The 16,014-nt window shown below is 42.0% G+C and overlaps 1 protein-coding gene across 1 annotated transcript in view; it reads left to right on the forward strand.

Moving 5' to 3' along the window:
* Window positions 1-16,014, forward strand: part of CDC14B (cell division cycle 14B) — a 66,198-nt gene that overhangs the window by 7,465 nt on the left and 42,719 nt on the right. The window contains exon 5 of the mRNA XM_011927502.1: window positions 7,708-7,784. Within this exon, the coding sequence (XP_011782892.1) occupies window positions 7,708-7,784 (77 nt within the window). The remainder of the gene's footprint in view (window positions 1-7,707; window positions 7,785-16,014) is intronic.

Consider the following 16,014-nt stretch of genomic DNA (forward strand, 5'->3'; position numbering starts at 1 on the left):
AAAAAAAAAAAAAAAAAAAAAAAAAAAAAAAAAAAAAAAAGATAAAACATCAAAGCAAGGGAAGCTTTGATCTGGTTAAGATGTATTAAATCCTCTGGTTAAAGATTTGTAGAGATGAGTGATAGTTCCCTATAGATTGATCCATATCCTTGATAACGTTTTCTGGAGTTGTCGGGAATTTTGGAGAGTGTTTGACTTGGCATGGTAATGTTAAAACAAAACCAAAAAAATCTGGAGGAGGAATCTTTAGGAAGGAAATATTCCAAATAGACTGACTGACTATTTTTATCAGTCCTTTTTAAATTCAGGGCTTCTGAAAGGAACCGTGTTTCCGTCATCCTTGTATACACAGAAAGACCTAATGTGGGATGGGCAGAGAGTGTGAGATAATCCTTTATGGCATGGAAATAAAGTGTTATATTTATTTTTTATCTTAAAAACAGAAGAGGTGAGGCTTCACAAATGTGTAAAATATGAATTGACATGCCCACAGTTAGTCCTTTTGACAGACGGTCAGGCGTCATGTGTGTTACAAGAAGTGAGAAGAGCGAGTTGAGAACTCTTTTGTCTTTATTGTGTTTCGAAGTACTGCTCTTCACGTGGCCCGGTAAACGGCTTTCCCGTTCAGCTATCTGAATGGTAGACTCTTAGGTGACAAATTAGAGTGAAGCTAAAAATCTTTTGCACCACTGTAAGAGCTGAAAAATATGAAAGATGACTTGAGCTTTTGTTTGCTTTTTCACAAAAAGGTAAACATACTATATTATTTTAAAAATAAGTTTGCTGCCCTGTTTAAGCCAGTGGCTGTGACCTAGCCAGATTGTGGGGTAATGATACTTAACCTGTCATTTCAAAGTAAAGGTGAAATTTTAAGAGGAAATTTTTAAGTGCTTTTCAAAACAAATTCATAATAAAAAAGATCCTTTTGGAAAGAAAGGTTGGAAATTTTGTTTTGTTAATTTTGTTGTAAAAATGTCATACACAAAATCCGTATTTGTACTCTTGAGAAATGTAGAAAAATCTTTTAAAAAGAAACTTTTATATTTATAGAAATAGGACATGTGCACGTGTGTGTATATGTACAGATGGGTGTTGTGTACATATATGTTTTATGTTTACATACAATTTTAAACTTTTTTATTGATACATGATTGTACATATTTATGGGGTACATGTGATAGTTTGATAAATGCATATAATGTGTGACAGCCAAATTAGGTCAGTTGTGGTATCCATCACCTGAAACATTTGTCATTTCTTTGTGTTGACAGCATTTTAAATCTTCCTATTTCGAAATACACAGTAAGTTATTGTAAACTGTAGTCACACTACTGCGCTATCTAACACTAGAACTTGTTTCTTCTAACTGTACATTTGTACCAACGAACCAACCTCTCTTCACTCCCCCTGACCACACAACGCCCTTCCCAGCCTCTGGTAATTCCTATTTTACTCTTGGCCTCCATAAAATCAACTTACTTGGCTTCTCCATATGAGTGAGAACATAATGGTATTTGTCTTTCAACTTTGGTTACATCTTCCTGCCACAGCAGTTAGGTTTTCTGAAGATACATGGTATTCATCTCTTCTGTGGGTTAAATGTACTTTTGAGGGCTAGCCTGGGAAATTAACCACCATGTCTGACATCTTCCTGTGTGTAAAATAAATGCCAAGCATTTTGTGTATAAAATAAATGACACAAGCAAACTTTTGGCACATAGCTTGCAAATTTGCTTTCCTCTAATGTTTAATAGATTACTTTGGTGGAGCTAATTGTAACATGTAGGTTCCCTGTTCAGAATTTATCACTGCATATAATTATTTTTTATGTTTAAGCAGTTTGTATAGCTGTAAGAATGGCTTACCTTGTAAGCATTTGTGTTGAAAATGATACTAAATTAAATTTAAGAATATAGTAACTCAGCAATCTGTGAGTAGAATTTTAAATTGCAGTAAATTTGAGATTGCCTCTACAGGTATAATAAGAGCTCAGAGACTTTGTTATTTAATGATGATCTTTTGAATCTGTGGTCCCACTTTTCAAATGATTTAATTTTCTTGGACTCAGAGTAGCCAGTGCTGGGTTAAGCTGCCTGCAGGAGGAAAGGATCAGTTGGGAAGTTAAGACAAGGGAGCAGAGAATGAGGATCTAGATGCCTTGGATAAGAATCCAGTTCAACAAACAGCTGCCCAGATGGGACAGCAGAGGCTGGAGGACAGAATGAGGTCATGACACCCTTCCTGGGCGTCTGTGAAAGGCAGGGCAAACAGCACGAGGCAACTGTCAGAAGTAGCCAGACCCCAGCTAGTGTAAGGCGAACTGGGCTGAGCAAAGGGACGGCACAGGCCCTCAGTGGGAAGCTGCTGTTGCCTTGGGAGCCGGCCCCGTGGGAGGCAGCTGGCTGCCCTGCTCATACCGCGTCACAGTTGGACTTCCCTTGCCACCCGAGGGCTCCTGACGGGCGTTTCCACTGCCCGTGGTGCACGCTGGGTGCTGTTAACTTGGGGAAGAAGTGAGGAGAAACGGCTCTCTGACGGCTTCAGATCCTTGACTGCAGATCCGTTAAGCTTTCTGGAATTCTGGGTCCTGTCCTTGTTCTGGCCCTTGTTTTAGATAGGATGAGTTTCTGTCCATAATAAAGCCCGAGAAGCAGGCCCTCTTCCGGCAATAATAGGCAGTGTGATCTTGGATAAGTAGTTGATGCCAAGGTCTGGAAAGTTGTAGCCTGCCAATTTTATGAAACAGAGCATTATAAATAGTTGTGGTTTTTTTTTTTACTCTATGGTTAAAAATTAGGAAATTTCATTTTTTAAAAAAAATCAAGATTATTTACTTTGTCTTTAAAAAATGTCCCTACCACTCAAATGTGTACTAATACCCAGGGCCAATTCACTATTTTTATTAGCAGAGTTGGTAGATACGTGTTTGCTACTCTGAACTTCGTTTCATTTTGTTGAAATTGAGCATCGTTATGCTAACCTACTGTATATACATAAGTAAAAGTAATTTTAAAAGTTAAAACTATTGAAATGTAAGTTCATCTGAGGTTTTTTTTTTTAACGACAGTTTTTTTCTTAACCAGTTTTGTGCAGGAGCTATGAAAGTGATTTTCTTTTATTTACTTTTTTATTCTCTGTGTTCTTTCCCCTGCTCACCTTTTTTACTGAGCAGTTGAATGTGTAAGCCTATCTTCAACTTGCATTGATTTGCGAGCATTCTTTGTTAATCTGGAGAGAATGATTTTTTTTTTTTTTATGATCAATCAAATTCTTGGCGTAGGAAAGACTGTATCATCTGGCTGACATGAAAATAGTCACAAGAGTCTTTAAGTGCTGGAAACATTGTGACATCTCTCCAGGATTTCCTGGTTACTCAGGCTGCCACATTTGTTGCTGGAATTTCAATATCCTTTGTCGCTCTCAGCTCTAGGGTGCAATGACTTGTGTGACGTTTGGGTTGTAAATTGTACCCAAGTATATAAATAAAGCTTCAGAATCCTGCACATACTGGTAGAAATAGGAAGCACATGTCTAATTGGGTTTCCATGATTTCGCCTGTCAGCATTGAAACATTGAAAGGAGAAGTAATGCAGTTGGGATCCTTTTGCTTCGGTTGCTTGTTCTTCCATCACTGCTAGTTCAGTACCTCCCAGGTTTTGAAACGTATGTCAGTAATCAAGGGGTCCAGTGTTCTCACAGGGACTCGGGCGTGCAGATGGTGATTTTAGAAAATGGGGGTGGTGGGAAGTCCTGGGAATGGTTGAGGTATTGTTCAGCAAAAAAAGAACTTTGTACCATGACTTTGAAAACCACACCAGTCTCAAGCATTTTCAACCATAGTATTTGTGTGTGTGTGTGTGTGTATTTGCCGTTCAGAGAGTCTTTATCCTAGAGAAACAAGGTCTTACTGATGCTTCCTAAGCTGCGTCTCTGTGCTTACGCCTCATGTATTTGTTTATTCACTTTTAACAAATGGAAATGGCCATTTCCTTACTCATTGAGTGTGCTACTGCACACTATTGCTGCCCAGCGAATTACCGCAAAACTTTGTGACTTAAAACGACAGTACACATTGTCTCAGACCGTGTCTGTGAGTTAGGCATCTGGGAGTTGCTTAACTTGGATGGGTCTGGTCTGGTTCTGGGCCGTGTCTGGGCTGCACCCACCTGGAGGGTCCACGTCTAAGGGGGCTCAGTCACATACATGGCAGGTTAGTGCCAATTGCTGGCAGGAGGCCTCTCTTCCATACCACGTGGACTGCTTGAGTATCCTCCCAAAATAACAGCTTGCTGTACCCAGAGCGAGGGTTCTAAGAGAAAGCAAGACAGTAGCTACCTCTTTTATGATCTAGTCTCCGAAAGCACACCCTCTTACTACAGTATCCTGTTCGTTACACGGGACACCTTGTTCACTGTGGGAGGGGACCGCACAAGGGTGGACGTGCCAGCAGATGAGACTCTCTGGGGTTGTCTGGGAAGCTGGCGATCACAACTGGTCAGCAGCTCTCTTGGTCATCATTTGTTGTTTCCTGTTCTTAACTAGCACTGTGGAATTAGAGTGGGCATTCTATATATATTGCTTCTCATGAAAATATATCAAAAGAATTTGAGAAACGCCAAGTGTCCAGACTGCCAGAAGCACGGTGATAGATCATAAGTTGCATCAATTTAGAGTTTACTAATCTGAGAATTTGTGTTAATGTAGGAGTCATTTACAGGATTCTTCTGTAGTCACAAATTTAGAATGATTTCATTTGGGAAGGCCTTTTGAATCGGCAAGATGAGTAGGTATAAAAGTAAAAGTTACTTCCTTCATGCCTGGCCAAAAAAGAAAAGGAGGTAAAAGTTACAGATTGGCAGATATGTCTTTGATAGTTACATAAGTGGAATTATTCTGCATCTGTAAACTTCCTTCAGTTTATCTAATTATGCTTGACACTACTTTTTATGTGCAGGCATTCCCCAACTGGATTTTTAAATTACAGTCTTTTAAAGTTCATCATCAGGAATTTAGGGTTTTTTTCCCCCACAGGAAAAAATGTTACATTGTTCTTGCGGTTCTTTGAATCAAACCAGTGTTCCAAGGCTAAACCACAGTGCTTAATGTATTAGACACTATTTTTGTTTTGAAAGTTAGGAGAAAGTAATACCATTGCAGTTTTACTAATTAAAGAACCCAAAGAACAGCAATCGCAAGTAGGAAAAATTATCTTAAATTGGTGCTTAAGGAAAAATTTGTAGAATTTGAGAGAAGGCCTTAGAAATTTAGAGAAATTCCTAAACGGGTCTCTGGATTTCATTTTAATACACAAATGAATCAAACCCTATTCTCATTCTTACTGGCTTCAAGGTGTTTTTTTATTTGGTTTTGTTTTTTGGTTTTAGGATTTTGTTTTTTTGTTTTTGTTTTTGTTTTTTGAGATGGACTCTTACTCTGTCACTCAGGCTGGAGTGCAGTGGCACGATCTTGGCTCACTGCAACCTCTGCCTCCTGGGTTCAAGCGATTCTCCTACCTCAGCCTCCTGAGTAGCTGGGGTTACAGGCACCTGCCACTGTGCCCGGGTAATATTTTGTATTTTTAGTAGAGATGGGATTTCACTGTGTTAGCCAGGATGGTCTCCATCTCCTGACCTTGTGATCTGCCCACGACGGCCTCCCAAAGTCCTGGGATTACAGGCGGGAGCCACCGCGCCCGGCCAGTTTTAAGTTTTGTTTTTGTTTTTGTTTTTGTTTTTAATCTGCTAGGAAATCTTAAAATAGAATGGAGAAAATGAAAGACTTTACTGATGTTATCTGGTAAGTGTTAGAAGAGGCATAGATGCATTGGAGACTGGAAGGGAATAAGGGAATTTGGAAAAAACAAGCTGGATTTTTAAAATGTATTACTTTTCATGACTTACAGGCTGATGCTTAGAAGATCTGTGTGTAGGCCGGGCATGGTGGCTCATGTCTATAATCCCAGTACTTTGGGAGGCCGAGGTGGGCGGATCACCTGAGGTCAGGAGTTTGAGACCAGCCTGGCAAACATGGTGAAACCCCATCTGTACTAAAAATACAAAAAACTGGCCAGGCGTGGTGGTGCACGCCTATTGTTCCAGCTACTTGGGAGGCTGAGGCAGGAGAATTGCTTGAACCTGGGAGGCGGAGGTTGCAGTGAGCTGAGATCGTGCCTTTGCACTCCAGCCTAGGCAGCAAGAGTGAAACTCCATCTCAAAAAAAAAAAGGAAAGAAAGAAACAGAAACAGGCTAGTCATTGGGAAAATTTTCCGTTTATGAGTCTTGAGTTAGAAAATTGGTGAAATGCCCTTTGGAAGCTGAGTCAGTGCTTATGACTAGTTTCAGGATATGTCTGTTTCTGAGTTTCTAAGATCCTTGCTGGATGTTTGAGTGTGGAACAATTTCTCTTAGTCCAGTGATACTTTCACATTGATATCAACTTTGATTAAATATTTAAAATGTTCCTAACTATTGTGAGTAGATGTGGGGTAAGCTAAGTAAATCAGTGAATCAAACTGGTGTGTAATGAAATCGTAAGACATGGGTTCCGACCTCAGAATGCTTCCCATTTGGTGGTGGAGACGGGTCACATGTATCATGTTAAATAATGGAGATAAAAAAGTTTGCAATTAACCTTTTTTTAGTGATTTCTCTTTTTTTGTTAGTGAAATTTAAAATCTATTTCCCCAAGGTAATCTTTGGAGTTCAACCTAATTTTGGTGATAATATAAGTGCCAGATTTAACGTTGTGTCTCCTCCCCACCACGACCCCCGCAAACCCCAGCCTTCCATACATGAGTTGAAAGGGCCCTGCAGGAAGATTCTGAAGTCCCACGCAAATGTAATAGGGGGTAGGGAGAGGACTTATTTAGAGAGATGGTGGTAAACATCTCAAACTCCACATTTCTAGAACAAACAGGTTACTTGTAAGGAGCAGTCAGAGATACTTAGACCAGTAAAATACTTCTGTAACACTAGAAGTGAGAAGACATGGGAACATTATCTAGAAACTATCGAGAGGAAATGACTGCAGACCAAAAATCCTACGCGTAGTAGTCAAATAATAAAGGTCAAGGGGAAAAAAGGAATGTTTGGAAATGCAAGGAACACCACCTGTAGACCTCAGATGCTGAAGAATATACTTGAGGTGTTCTCCCAGATTAAAGTCAAAGCATAGCACAGTTCCAAGGACAAAAGAAGTCAGTGAGCGTCAAAAGCAAGTGCAGTTGGATAATCAACTTGTTCCGTATTGCAAGCCCTTACACCTCCATGGGCAGAGTTAATCACGCCTGTGTTCTGCTTTTGTGTCTCTTTCCTCCTCCCCCCATTCTAACCCTGCCCCCATCTCCCACACGCTGCTGAGCTGTCATTTCAGTGGACTTGCAGGAAGGAGGGTAGGTAAAAGCATGGGATCAGGCTAACATCTTGATTTGGAAAATCTGTTTTTAAAATCCCGTGCGTCTTACCACGAAAGGTTGCTGTGAAGAGTTGTTGGTCAGGGCTCATGCTGCAAACAACAGAAACCAGCAATGGAGGATTTAAACAAAAAAGAAATCTGCGGACAGGATTCTGGGTGATTCCTGGGCTCCTGGGGAAGGCTGGAGAATCCGGCTCAGTTGGTTGGAAATTGGACAAAATGGACTTCGCAGTGACAGCACTGTACCTTCGCTTAGAAATAAATTGCCTTTTTCTTCTTTTTTCCAAACATAGGTTATATATTTGGGGAGAACTCCAGAAGAAGCATATAGAATATTAATCTTTGGAGAGACATCCTATATTCCTTTCAGGTAAATATAAGAATGATGTGGTAGATTCAGGTAATCAGATCCTTGCCAGAAATATCTTGATAGTTGTTTCTGAAAAAAGAAGATCTGGTAAATAGTCATTTTAGGGTGAGCACAAATAACAGCACACGTCTGGGTTTTTCCACAGCGACGCTGCTCACCTTTTGTCGTGGGGGCTGTCTTGTGCATTGTAGGATGCTGAGTGGTGTCCATGGCTTCTGCCCACTAGATGCTGGTACAATCCCCACACCCACTCTAACTGTCAAACTCAGAATGTCTGCAGACATTGCCATATATCCCTGTAAGTGGCCTTGGGGGATGGAGAGCAAAATCTCCTTACGTTGAGAACCACTGCCGTTGATGAAAACTAAGCTTTGGCTGGGCACAGTGGCTCATGCCTGTAATCCCAGCAAATTGGGATGCCAAGGTGGAATGATTGCCTGAGCCCAGGAGTTCCAGACCAACCTCAGCAATAAAGACAGGCCCCATCTCTACAAAAAAAAAAAAAAAAATTAGCCAGGCATGGTTGCGCGTGCCTGTGGTCCCAGCTACTTGGGAGGCTGAGGCTGGAGGATTGTTTGAGCCCGGGAGTTCGAGGGTGTGGTAAGTGAGCTATGGTCACACCACAGCACTCAAGCCTGGGCAATAGAGAGATAACTTGTCTCAAAAACAGAAACAAAACCAAAAACCCAAAACCTAGGCTTCGTACTCAGGTGAGAATCCTGGGCTATGGTACTCAAAACTCCCCTGAGGAGTGTGGTTCCTGAGAAGTGAAGACATGTTCCCAATAATCAGTAGTTACTTTCTGGGACCAAAATGAACCCCTTTTTTCTGGGGACACAGTCAGTAGAGACAGCCGGTAAGGTTGCTAATGCAGTACCACTTCCAGAAAAACCAGTCAGGTCGCTGTGTCCCAGAGGTGGTAGATAGTGATGTCTACAGGAATGGATGACATCCTCAACTCAAGCTTAGCATGCGATTGTGTTGAAGATATTTCGAGAAGACTGGTGCTTAAATCAAATTAAGGTCTAAAAATTTTTCTGCTTGTTTATCAAAATACTTGACATAGCTCTATAATGTAAATACTTGTATGGTAGGTACTTAATGGGTAATAAATGTGTGAAATAATTTTACTCATTGAAGACTTTGATATTTTCAAAACTGCTTGGTCTTCCATTCACAAATTAGTTCACTAATAACTATTGCTTATTAGTTCATTGTTCAAACTAATTAGTTCATTAGTTTATCGTATTAGGATTGTTACATATACCACAAATGCCTGATTTTGAATGTGTGGCCCTGACTTTAAAAAAGGAAGTTTGTGAATCTGACTTCATTTTAGATGAGCTTTGGCATAGGTACTTGTAGTTATTGGCAGAATCTCCTTTTCAGATAACTTTATAGGCCCGCCTGTGGACTTACTCCATGAAATAACAATTTCTCAGGGCAGTCGGAAGACTTCAGTAATACACTGCATGAAAGATTGTGAAGATCGGTGATTTAGCAAATTAGAATTGGCTTGAACCCAGTATCATCCCTTTCTGCTAGATCGTGGCTCATCTTAAGTATTCTTTTATTTGAGGTGGGTAGGAAGGGAAGGGGGGAGATAAAGATTATTTTCTAAGCTGGAAAATTCTTCTTCTCAACCTCTAACATAACAGCAACCACATTCTTCCTTTAAAAGAAATGCTTGTATTTTTGGTCTTGAGTCACAGGCACCTTGGTCATCTCCTGATGTAGTGACATTTGTTCTATAGAACTCTTCTTTATAATGATAATCCCTTTGCGATGCCACTCTTACATTTACAGCACAAGGTCCTGAGATAGGAACATGCTCACACATTTCACACAGTGTGGCACTGTTGATGTGAAAAAAGACGTTTTGAGTTAATTTAAATACAGGTGCCAAAAACAGAATAAGCATTGCTTACTGCCTTGCTGTGTTTCAAATTATTGAAGTTTGGCACTGAGAAATGAAGTTAGTTCCTTGTGGTCCCAGGAGCATCAGTCAGTAATTCTCCAAAAGACAAGACTCAACTAGAAACCATTCAGGTTTGTGAAATTTGAATCTCTTCTATCATAGACACTAGGTATTTGATTTATCTAAACAGTTTTTTTTTTTTTCTTTTTTTTTTTGAGATGGAGTCTTACTCTGTCACCAAGCTGGAGTGCAGTGGTGTGATCTGGGCTCACTGCAACCTCCACCTCCCAGGTTCAAGCGATTCTCCTGCCTCAGCCTCCCCAGTAGCTGGGACCACAGGTGCATGCCACCATGCCCGGCTCATTTTTGTATTTATAGTAGAGAAAAGAGTTTCACCATGTAGGCCAGCACGGTCTTGATTTCTTGACCTCGTGATCCGCCCGCCTCAGCCTCCCAAAGTGTTGGGATTATAGGCGTGAGCCACCGCGCCCGACCTAAATGCTGTTTCCTTAAGTGTGGCCTGTGAACCGGTGCTGGTCTGTGATGAGATAAATACGGAAGTTGAGAGTAAGATTTTAGAAGCATTTATAGTTATTGAATAGAGCAATAGAAGCATTTATAGTTACAATTTTATGTCTGTAGAATCAAACAGTAGAAGAAATTTGGACTTGCATTTTGGGTTTTTTTTTCCCCCTTTCATTTTTCTAGTAATTTATTCACAAAAATAAGATTACTGCGTTACTGGGTATGTAATAGTACAGTACTGTTGCATTTCATATTTATTTTACAAAAGTGTCAACCTATGATTGACTTAAAGTTTTTAAATTTAGTGCTTCCTCACATAGTGTTCTGTAGAACTTATCAATTAGAAAGTAGTCCAATCAGAATTAATAAAGCCTGATAATATTTTCATAGAAATGACATTATATTCTTTGTATCTTGCCACTTCAAGTACATAGAATAAATGTAACCAACAAAGTATTGCTAATAAGACATTGTGCAAGAATGGCATTCATTTATAGTAAATAAGTTCTTTTATGTTACATAGCAATGTTTTATTTAATTAGATTTAATTCAACTTAGATCGAATTCTTTTTTTTTTTAATTTTCTTTTTTTGAGACGAAATCTTGCTCTGTCGCACAGGCTGGAGTGCAGTGGCACAATGTCGGCTCACTGCAACCTCTGCCTCCCAGGTTCAAGCAATTCTCATGCCTCAGCCTCTAGAGCAGGCGCCACCACGCTGGCTAATTTTTGTATTTTTGGTAGAGACGGGGTTTCACTATGTTGCCCAAGCTGGTCTCAAACCCTTGGCCTCAAGTGATCCGCCCACCTTGGCCTCCCAGAGTGCTGGGAATACAGGGGTGAGCCACAGAGTTTTAAAGTGCGTGCGTGTGTGTGTGTGTGTGTGTGCACATGCGCGTGAGTGCGTGTGTATATATGATTTCTTACTGAGTTATAGTAAATATTTCTCTGTGTCTGGTCTGCATGATTAAATAGTATAAAATATTTTAAAATGTCATAGGATCATTGTTATGAACAGCGTGTGTTTCTATTCTCTGGTATTATCTCTTTGCTTCTTAGTTGTTGTTGTGTGGGGGGGCTTGCCTCTGCTTCCTGTTTTCTTGAGAGGTAGCGTTGTATATTTGTTAATAGCTTGACTTGACATCAGATGGGAGTTTTCCTGTCAGCTCTGCTACTGATATCTCTGTGGTCTTTTACAGATTTGAGCCTTGGTCTCCTAGTCTTTAAACAGAAACAGTAATAAAATCTCCCTGAGGGGGTTGTGAGGATGAAGTGACATCCTGCATATAAAACACATGGTATAGGCTGGACATGGCAGCTCATGCCTATAATTCCAGCACTTTGGAACGCTGAGGCGGGAGGATGGCTTGAGGCCAGGAGTTGGAAGACCAGCCTGGGCAGCATAGCAAGACCGTTTCTCTTTGGGGGGAAAAAAATTACTTGGGCATAGTAGCATGTTTCTGTAGTCATAGCTACTTGGGAGACTAAGGCAGGAGGATCCCTCAAGCCTAGGAGGCTTCAGTGGGCTTTGATTATGCCACTGCACTCAGCCTGCACAACAGAACAAGACTGTGTCTTTCTTTTTTTTTGAGACAGGTTCTCCCTCTGTCACCCCAGGCTGGAGTGCACTGGTGTGGTCTTGGCTCACTGCAGCCTCCTCCTCCCAGGTTCAAGCGATTCTCCTGCCTCAGCCTCCTGAGTAGCTGGGATTACTGGTACCCGCCACCACACCTGGCTAATTTTCTGTAGTTTTAGTAGAGACGGGGTTTCACCGTGTTAGCCGGGTTGGTCTCCATCTTCTGACCTTGTGATCCTCCTGCCTCAGCCTCCCAAAGTGCTGGGATTGCATGTGTGAGCCACCGTGCCCGGCTATTTACCTACATTTAAAAAAAATCACTGTCTTGGCTGGGTGCAGTGTTTCACACCTGTAATTCCAGCACTTTGGGAGGCTGAGACAGGCGGATCACCTGAGGTCAGGAGTTCCTGGCCAATGTGGTGAAACCCCGTCTCTACTAAAAATACAAAAATTAGCAGGGCATGGTGGTGCACACCTGTAATCAAATCCCAGCTACTCGGGAGGCTGAGGCACAAGAATGACTTGAGCCTGGGATGCAGAGATTGCAGTGAGCTGAGATCGCGGCATTGCACTCCAGCCTGGGCGACAAGAGTGAAACTCCATCCCAAGAAAAAAAAAAAATTATCTGTCTCCTGAAAGATTCCCTCCTACCCCTTTCCAGTCAGTCATCACCCCCAGCTAATCATTGCTCTGACTTCTATCACTATCAGTTTTGCTTGCTTTTGAACTTCAGGTAACTGGTATGCATTTTGGGGAGCTGGCAACTGGATTTCACATATGTAATGTCTGAGATCTACCTGTGTTGTGGCAGGTATCAGTAGTTCATCCTTTTTTTTTGCTTTTGTAGCATTCCAGTCTATGAATATACCACCATTTATTTGCCTGTTGTCCTTTTGATGGACATTTGGGTCATTTGCAGTTTTTGGCTGTGGTGAATACGAGCTTTTATGAAAGTTGCCATTCTTTAAAACTAGTATTTGACATTGTTGTGCAGTTTCCAAGCAGTGCCCCTTTATTGGTTCTTATGTGTTTTCCAAATTTGTGAAATGATCTTGGTGACGAGGATCCCTCCCCACTCCCCAAGGCTTATAAACCGAGCCTCAGAGTTGCTGTTCTGCCTATTGGAAGAAGACTGAATGTTTGGTGGGAGGAAGATGTGATGTGGGTGTGTCTAAAATTGGAGGTGCTAATGAAATAAACTTGAGTGAACAAAGATTCTTGTCGTATATTCAGATTCTATGATGTATGAGGCAGGACTTCAGCAGGGCCCAGATGAAAGCTTGTGAAATCATCACAGATTGGAGTGGGGCTGTGCCCCACAGTAGGTTCTCAAAAAAAAAAAAAAGAAAGAAAAGAGAAAGCATTGAAGAAATTTGTCAAAATGTCACAGAGACTGAATCAGTATGCCTTTAACTTGATTGGAAAATAATTATCAGTAGGTTAAGAAGATAATCAGGCCAGGCGCGGTGGCTCAAGCCTGTAATCCCAGCCCTTTGGGAGGCCAAGGTGGGTGAGTCATAGGAGATAGAGACCATCCTGGCTAACACGGTGAAACCCCATCTCTACTAAAAATACAATAGAATTAGCTGGGTGTGGTGGCAGGCGCCTGTAGTCCCAGTTACTCGGGAGACTGAGGCGGGAGAATGGCATGAACCCGGGAGACGGAGCTTGCAGTGAGCCGAGATCACGCCACTGCACTCACTCCAGAGGGAGACTCTCTCAAAAAAATAAAAGAACATAATCGTAGTCCTTCACAGAGGAGACATGGTTAAAATCATTGGTGTCCAACTTGAGGGTTTACTCCATTTCCATTGATAATTTTGATTTGATTTAGGCTAAACTACTTCATTTTCCTGCCTTAGTTTTTCTACCTAAATGGGTTCTTTATTCCATGAACACCCTATTTCTACAAAACCAGGATTTGTGTTGATTTGTAGGTCGGTGGTTCATAAACTTGAACACAATCACAGACATCTAGAGGACCTGTTAAGACACAAATTACCGGCCGGGCGCGGTGGCTCAGCCTGTAATCCCAGCACTTTGGGAGGCTGAGACGGGTGGATCACAAGGTCAGGAGATCGAGACCATCCTGGCTAACATGGTGAAACCCCGTCTCTACTAAAAATACAAAAAACTAGCCGGGCGAGGTGGCTGGTGCCTGTAGTCCCAGCTACTGGGGAGGCTGAGGCAGGAGAATGGCGTAAACCCGGGAGGCGGAGCTTGCAGTGAGCTGAGATCCGGCCACTGCACTCCAGCCTGGGCGACAGAGCGCGACTCCGCCTCAAAAAAAAAAAAAAAAAAAAAGACACAAATTACCTGGCCCTGATTCAGTAGTTGTGGGGTGGCCCTGAGAATTTGCATTTCTGATGGGTGGGGTGGTCCTGGTGCTGCTGGCCTGGGGACCACCGCTGCAAGTCCTTTTATTTTTTTTTTCTTTCTGAATATTGCCCATAAGGTGTTGGGAAAATCATGGTCTTTTAGGTTAGATAAAGACCTTTTCTAGGATGTAAAAGAGAAGGTTTTCAATTCAGAACCTTACAGAACAAAAATGGTGTGTTCTAAGACCTTGTGTCGGCTGAACGCAGTGGCTCACACCTGTAATCCCAGCACTTTGGGAGGCTGAGACAGGCAGATTGCTTGAGCTCAGGAGTTCGAGACCAGCCTGGGCAACATGATGAAACCCCAGCTTTACCAAAAAACATAAAAATTTAGCCAGGCATGGTGGTGTGCACCTGTGGTCCCAGCTACCCCAGAGGCTGAGGTGGGAGGATTGCTTTAGCCCAGGAGGTCAAGGCTGCAGTGAGCCATGCTTGCACCACTGCACTCCAGCCTGGGCAACAGAGCAAGACCCTGTCTCAAAAAAAGAAAACAAAACAAGACCCTGCATTCCGTCCTCGTGAAGGTTCGCATAGCTTAGTAATTCTAAGCAGCTCAGTCAGTAACATTGAAGACGATTTTAGCTGAAAAGGATGCCTCTTCTTTCCCTCATTGCGGTAGTCTTGGCCCTTAAGGTTTGAGCAAGAATTAAAAGTTTAAAATGTGTAACTTACAGTTTTTAACAAAAACTCTAATCTTTTTTTTTTTTTTTTTTGAGATAGGAGTCTTGCTTTGTCACCAGGCTGGAGTGCAGTGGCGCGATCTTGGCTCACTGCAACCTCCGCCTCCCGAGTTCAAGTGATTCTCCTGCCTTAGCTTCCCAAGTAGCTGGGACTACAGGTGCGTGCCACCACACCCAGCTAATTTTTATATTTTTAGTAGAGACAGGGTTTCACCATGTTGGCCAGGATGATCTCAATCTCTTGACCTCATGATCCACCTGCCTCGGCCTCCCAAAGTTCTGGGATTACAGGCGTGAGCCACCGCGTCCGGCCTCAAAAACACTAATCTTAAGTGTACAGCAGTAAGGTTTTACATATATGTATGTAACGGCCTCACAGTAAGACATATTACAGTGTGAAGACCCAAATAAGGTGGGGAATTAGTGAGAGCTCCAACAGCAACTCTTGTTTCCCCAGAAGCAAATGAGTACCATTCAGATAGGCACAGTTTTTCTGCATGCCTAGCTTAATCATAATTAAATTAATTTTTATGTTGCCTAATTCCAGAAAATGTCATCTTGTAATGGCTTAAGGTAGCCAAAAAGGAGAAGCAGGTAGGGATCAGGGGTGCCTTATTTCTCTGGGTAAAACCTTACTTGATATTAAGAGATTAATATACTAAGATTACTGCTATGTGTTGATGCAGTGTTTGGGTGGATGGAGTTGTCTGTAAAGTAATATAAGCACTTTCCCAAAACTAGTGATCCTGTGGAAGGTAGTTGACTTGTTAGTTCCTGTGGTTTTATTGGTATTACTACTGTCCTTTAAGAATCAGGAAGAAGGCAGGGCACAGCAGTTTACACCTGTCATCTCAACACTTCGGGAGGCCAAAAAGGTGAGAGGACTGCTTAAGACTAGGAGTTGTTTGTTTTTTTGTTTTTTACTTTTAGATGGAGTCTTGCTCTGTTGCCCAGGCTGGAGTGCAATGGCGCAAGGTCTGCTCAGTGCAAGCTCCGCCCCCGGGTTCACGCCATTCTCCTGCCTCAGCCTCCCAAGTAGCTGGGACTACAGGTGCCCACCACCACACCCAGCTAAATTTTTGTATTTTTAGTAGAGACGGGGTTTCACCGTGTTAGCCAGGATAATCTTGATCTCCTGACCTCGTGATCCGCCCG

Source organism: Colobus angolensis, unplaced genomic scaffold (genome assembly GCF_000951035.1).
Source record: "Colobus angolensis palliatus isolate OR3802 unplaced genomic scaffold, Cang.pa_1.0 Scaffold72, whole genome shotgun sequence".
Lineage (NCBI taxonomy): Eukaryota > Metazoa > Chordata > Mammalia > Primates > Cercopithecidae > Colobus > Colobus angolensis.